Source organism: Pongo abelii, chromosome 20 (assembly GCF_028885655.2).
Source record: "Pongo abelii isolate AG06213 chromosome 20, NHGRI_mPonAbe1-v2.0_pri, whole genome shotgun sequence".
NCBI classification, from domain to species: domain Eukaryota; kingdom Metazoa; phylum Chordata; class Mammalia; order Primates; family Hominidae; genus Pongo; species Pongo abelii.
In genome coordinates this window covers 58,387,358-58,394,046 of record NC_072005.2, presented here as the reverse complement: position 1 = coordinate 58,394,046, position 6,689 = coordinate 58,387,358, and the positions used below count along the sequence as shown (strand labels likewise).

General features: G+C 42.3%; 1 protein-coding gene across 1 annotated transcript; it reads right to left on the bottom strand.

Moving 5' to 3' along the window:
* Nucleotides 1–4,040: 4,040 nt before the first annotated feature.
* Nucleotides 4,041–5,748, bottom strand: LOC129052030 (large ribosomal subunit protein eL37-like). Its single transcript, XM_054541187.2, has one exon. The coding sequence runs from the start codon at nt 4,377–4,379 to the stop codon at nt 4,086–4,088; it is 294 nt and encodes a 97-aa protein (XP_054397162.2). The 5' UTR covers nt 4,380–5,748; the 3' UTR covers nt 4,041–4,085.
* Nucleotides 5,749–6,689: the final 941 nt, after the last annotated feature.

Sequence of the window (6,689 nt, the reverse complement as noted above, 5' to 3'; positions counted from 1 at the left end):
ACATTCTCATATAACCAAAGATCATATAGCTTTTACTTCAGAACTCTAGCCTTGAGATATTAGTAGAAACTTACTGGTTTTCAAAAAGAGTAACAAAAAGAAATGGCAAACAGTGGATTTTATCTCATTAGAAAAGTTACAGTGGACTTCAAGCAGGCAGAAAAGAAAGCAGAGAGATAGAGAACTTGGGAACTTTATAGTTGCAGGTTGACCTTTGGGCTCTGAATTTTCCTTGATGTACTTGTGCACAAAAAGACCATTTAAGTTCATGTCATACTAACACTTGCAAGAAGAGGTGCCATAAAACCAAAGGAGTGCCTGAAAGGGGGGTCATTCTTATTGTTTTCTCCTCGTTCTTGGGTTATTTGGTTCCCACTTTTTGTTTGTTTGTTTCCTTAAAAGGAGAAACTGAGATGTGGCCTAGGGTTTTGTGGAGTAGGTCAAAGTGTGTACTGCTTGCAAAGGAGACTCCACAGTGTGTTACCACTGAGTCACTGCCGCCCTCCTATGTGTCTCAGTTTCTCCTCCGGAGGGCTAAGCACCTCCAGGAGGGCTCAAAGCACAAGTTACCCGAACCCATATGTGCTTCCTGGATTAGTCTTTTTTAAACTAATTTTGTGGGAGTTCTCTGTAGGGCCACTACTGGGAAGTGGGTCAACTTCCCAGACACTCCCTTGAGGCCCCTGGTCACCTAGGGGTGCCAATCAGCTGCGAGGAGCAAAATACTCTTTCTGTTCGAAGCTGAGGATACTCAGTCACTCATTTACCTATGAAAACAATAGTTCAGATCCTCATGTAAATGTGAACAGATAGGCCAAATTGAAATTGATTTTGAGAGAAAAAGCAATAGAGGAGACCCCTTTAAAATGCATCTGTGTACTAGAAGAAGGATTCTTTTTTTTTTTTTTTTTTTTTTTTTGAGACAGAGTCTTGCTCTGTTGCCCAGGCTGGAGTGCAGTGGTGCAATGTCACCTCACTGCAACCTCTGCCTCCTGGGTTCAAGCAGTTCTCTGTCTCAGCCTCCTGAGTAGCTTGGATTACAGCTGCCCACCACCATGCCCGCCTACTTTTTGTATTTTTAATAGAGACAGGGTTTCACCATCTTGGCCAGGCTAGTCTTGAACTCCTGATCTTGTGATCCACCTGCCTCAGCCTCCCAATGTGCTGGGATTACGGGCTTCAGCCACCAGCCTGGCCACTAGTCTTTTTTAAACAGGTAGGTCTTGTGTGTACTAAGAGTAAGAACTCACTCATTATCCTGGAGAGAGCACCAAACCATTCAGAAGGGACCCAACCCCATTACCCAAGCACCTTTCACTCGGCCAATCTTCAACAATTTGGGTCATATTTCAACATGAGATTTGGAGGAAACACATATCACTGTCCCTTACCACCAGATACCAGCAACACCACCAATTGTGACAATCAAAAATGTCTCCAGACATGTGCTAACGTTTCCTGGAGAGGGGGCATCATTCTTGGAAATACCACCTGCCATTATAGAGATCAAGACAGCAGAAGGTGCATGGGCTGGGCGTGGTGGCTCACGCCTGTAATCCCAGCACTTTGGGAGGCTGAGGCGGGTGGATCACGAGGTCAGGAGTTCAATACCAACCTGGCCAAGATGGTGAAACCCTGTCTCTACTACAAATACAAAAAAATTAGCCAGGCGTGGTGGCAGGCACCTGCAATCCCAGCTATTCAGGAAGCTGAGGCAGAGAATTGCTTGAAACCAAGAGGTGGAGGTTGCAGTGAGCCGAGATCATGCCACTGCACTCCAGCCTGGGTGACAGAGTGAGACTTCATCTCAAAACAAAACAAAACAAACAAAAAGAAAGCAGAAGGTGCTAATGTGCCATATGGCTTTCAACTGTACTTGACACAATATTTTGTAAATTCTTCAAAAATGAGTTAGCTGATTTTCAAGAAATGTTTAAGTCTGCAGCAGTAGCTCATCTGCAACTGATAAAACTCACATTTGAGAAGTGGTTTGAGGGGCAACAGCAAGTTAAAATTATAACAAAGTCCAAATCAAGGCCATAGCCCTAACGTTCTTTGAAATAACCTGCCAGTTGATTAAGGTAACTCTTGTGAAATTGTTTTTTGTGGGTGGATGAAATGGCAAGTGTAGTAAATAGAAACTAGACTGTGGCTTAAGAAGTTCAAAAGCACTGGAATAAAATTCTGAAACTAAGGAAGTGTTCCTAAAACTCGTGGTTATAGCTAAAGTCATGGGTTTAGCTTTGAAAATGTCCCTATTTTGAAATGGCATGAGATAAAATGCTATCTTTTGTTTTACTTTTCATAATGTTATACTTTTGAGACTTCTATCAGTCCATAGTATTTTATAAAAACAAAATTAAATTTAGACTCATAATAGTCTTTGGGATGGTACATTTAAGTGGAAAAGAAGTAGCTGGGGAAAGCTGCTTACTGCAGAAGGAGGGCATATTTTCTGATACTGCATGAGGGATGTCATCGGGTGAAGTAAAGAACGACAAAATATAGTGGACTGGAAACCTATTCTCAGGAGAACTGTAGCCATGAAAAGTACAGTTGTTCATTCTTGACCTTCTGGAACCAGGCCCTAACTCATCTTCTCAGCAAAATTGCACATTTGCTATGGACCTACTGGGTAGTACCTTCTTTGTTTTTCTTTTCTGAATGTGAGGGTTAATTCAGGTTTTATTTTTCTGTTCCACCATGAAATGTTGTGAGTGACGAGGACTCTATTGGGCTGTCAATGAACAGAAGTGTCATGAGACTGTCATGAGATCCTTGCTTGCAACAACTGAAAGTTATGTTTGGGCTTTTTAAAAAAAAAAAAATGTTAGAGGAAGTGGAGGTGAGTATTTTGTGTGGGCAAAAGAGGAACAAATTATTTCTGATGGAAGCTGCACTGTCACATATTGTAATATTTTGAGACAGGGTCTCGCTCAGTCACCCAGGCTGGAGTGCAGTGGTGCGATCTCAGCTCACTGCAACCTCCACCTCCTGGGCTCAGGTGATCCTCTTCCCTCAGCCTCCCAAGTAGCTGGGACAACAGGTGCACACCAGCATACCTAGCTAATTTTTGAATTTTTTTGTAGAGATGGGGTTTCGCCATGTTGCCCAGACTGGGAGAAACATATTTTAAGGTATAATTAGCATGTTGTGTTGTTAAAATCTCAGTGATAAACTTGCATATTAGCAACAGAGCTCTTGTTTCCACATTATACAATTTCAGTTTATTTTCTTGTATCATTCCAATGCTTTCCCTGAACTTACAATAAAAGGGATCCTCCACATATTGGTGGAATACATTCTTTGCATCTGTTATTTCTCTTTACTTTTTTTGCCACACAAATCTGAGAATGTCACCTTGATTTTTGGATCCTTCAGGTTCTTCAATGGAAGAAATGTAAGTCCATAAATTGGGTTAAATGGTTTCTACTGGAGTGTATAATGATAAAAAATTATTTTTAAAATGTAGTTTTGGCTGGGCTCTGTGGCTCATGCCTGTATTCCTAGCACTTTGGGAGTTTGAGGTGATCAGATTGAGCCCAGAAGTTTGAGACCGGCCTAGGCAACATTATGAAACCCCATCTCTACTAAAAATACAAAAACTGAGGTGAGAGGATCACTTGAGCCTTGGGAGGTGGAGGCTGCATGAGCCGTGATTGCAGCACCACACTGCAGCCTGGGCAACAGAGCAAGACCCCATCTCAAAAAAAATTATATTACAGTTGAAAAATCATAGAATACAATGTTTATTATGATAACTCAAATATGCATTGTTAGAGCCTTTGAAAAATGCAATTTTATTTAATTATTTAATATTTATTGTCTGATAAATATTAATTTTTATAGTGCATGTGTAAAAATATTATAGACAATTTGAACAGTATTTCAGAAGCACTTTCAACAATTATATTGTGTAAAGTGTCCTATGTATGCATGAATAAAGGACATGTATAAAGTATTTAGCATGAGGAAAATTGAGTCTTTCTCAACCTAGGCATCATGAATTTCAGGAGTAAACATTCAGGTTTTTGTTTTTTTTTTTTTAAACCAGAACATTTTTGCATGACTAATCATTGACATTCTTAAGATGAACTGGATGCTGCAACAGCTGCCCTCTTGGGTTTAGGTGTTGTTCCTTCACAGAATCCATGCCTGAATCTGTGGTATACAATTTTTAGGTGCCTCATTCCACCAGTTCCGGTGGTATTTTGTCTTTTAGCCTTGGCACTCCAGTTAGACTTTCTCTTGCACTTGGCAGCGTAGCCACATTTGCCACAGGTCGACTTCTGAAGGTGGTAGGCCTTAGAGCCACAGCAGCAGCACAACGTGTGCGTCTTATTGCGACGCTTTCCAAACAATGACGTTCCCCTCGTCATCTCGCTTCTGTGGCCAAGACCAGAGAGACCGGAAGAGAAGGCATTTCCGCTATATCACGCTCAGAAGCTCAACATTCAGTGTTGAATTAGAGTCTGAGCCGAGATGGCATTACTGCACTACTGCTTGGGTGACTGGAGCCAGACACTGCCTCAAAAAAAAAAATTCTCCCAGGCTCAAGCAATTTCCAACCTCAGCCTTCCAACTAGCTTGGACTACTGGTGCACACCATTACCCTTGGCTAATTTTGGTATTTTTTGTAGAGATAGAGTTTTGTCATGTTGCCCAGGTTGCTCTCGAACTCCTGGGTTCAAGCAATCTGCCCATCTCAGCCTCTCTCAATGTGCTGGGATTACAGGTGTGAGCCACTGCACCCTGCCTTGTTCCTTTACTTGCTTAGTAATATTGTTTTCACTTTACAATGTGAACTCACCCCTAATTCTTTCTTGCATGAGATCCAAGAACCCTCCCTTTTGGTTGTAACTGCCCAACAGGTTCTCCTTCCCCACTGTCTAGACAGAGCTGATTCATCAAGACAGGGGAATTGCAATAGAGAGTTTAATTCACGTGGAGCTGGCTGTACAGGAACCTGAAATTTTTTTATTACTCAAATGAGTCTCCCTGAAAACTCAGGGATGAGGTTTTTTAAGGATAATTTGATAGGTAGGGGTCAGTGAGTCAGGAGTGCTGATTGGTTGGGTAGGAGACAAAATCATAGAGATTTGAAGCTGTCATTTTGCACTGAGTCAGCTCCTGGGTGGGGTCACAAGACCAGATGAGCCAGTTTATGGATCTGGGTTGGTGTCAGGTGATCCATCAAGTTCAGGGGCTGCAAAATATCTCAAGCACTGATCTTAGGTTTTATAATAGTAATGTTATCCCCAGGAACAATCTGGGAAGGGTGAGAATCTTGTAGCCTCCAGCTACATGACTCCTAAACTATCATCTCTCACCTTGTGCCTAATTTGTTAGTCTTACAAAGGCAGTCTAGTCCCCAAGCAGGAAGGGGGTTTCTTTTGGGAAAGGGCTGTTAATGTCTTTGTTTCAAACTGTAAACTAAGTTCCTTCCAAAGTTACTTCAGCCTATGCCCAGGAATGAACAAGAGCAGCTTGGAGGTTAAAAGCAAGATGGAGTTGATTAGGTCAGATCTCTTTCACTGTAATAATTTTCTCAGTTATAATTGTGCAATGGAAGTTTCAGGTTCTGGATCAGGACCCCTTTCTGGTAACACAAGGATGGTTATGAATGCATCCAGACATCCAAAAAGTTCTCTCTGAAAGCCAGAGATTTCCTTTCCCTATGGGTTCTTCCGTTGCATGTCAACCCAGGGATTCACTGGGGACCTAGAATTGTGCAGGGCAGTTAGGAAGAGAGACAAAAGAAAGAAGAAGAGGTGAAGTAGTTTTGAAGAAGAGAAAGAAGGTCCCATGCAGCCTCAGTTTTTTTTCCAACAAACTTTTCATGCTGGGAAGTAGGATTCTGGTTTATTTGTGGGAAGGATTTTATAGGAGGGTGAGAAAAAAATGCCCTTTGAGGGTAGAGTCTGTGCAGCCCTAATTAGGGAAAAGGAGTCAGCCTGAAAGGACCAGGAGAAAGCAGAGAGATAAAGGAAATAAGCTATAAATCTGTCTTTCTTCATGGTCCAGGACATAGAAACAAAATACAGGAAGCAGATAAGCTGTAGGTCTCTTTTTCTTTATGGCCAAGGACATATGGCCTTTCTGTGGAAAGAAGGTAAATAACTCAGAAACTTTCTGCTTTCATTTATCATCAAACGCCTCAGCTAACAGAAGAATGCAAGTTAGCTCCTTGCTACCTTGGCCTCCCAAAGTGTGGGGATTATAGGCGTGAGCCACTGCACCCAACCAAATCTCCTTTTCTCATGGCTCACTGCAGCCTTCACCTCGTGGGCTCAAATGATCCTCCTTCCTTACCCTCCCGACTTGTTGGGCCCACACGTGCAGGCCACCATGTCCAGATAATTTAATTTTTTGTAGAGATAGGTCTGGCTGTGTTGCCCAGGATGATCTCAAATCCCTGGCCTCAAGCAATTCTGACACCTCAGCTTCCCAAGTAGCTGGGACTACAAGAGTGCATTACCAAGCCTGGCTAATTTTTGTATTTCTTGTACAGATGGGGGTCTCACTTTGCTGCCCAGGCTGGTTTTGAACTCTTGAGTTCAAGTGACCTGCCCACCTGGGCCTCCAAAACTGCTGGGATTATAGGCCGGAGCCAGTGCACCTGGCCCATCTCAAAAGACTTAATCCATTTCAGTATCAACTCTCAAAAGTCTTAATCCATTCCTATATCA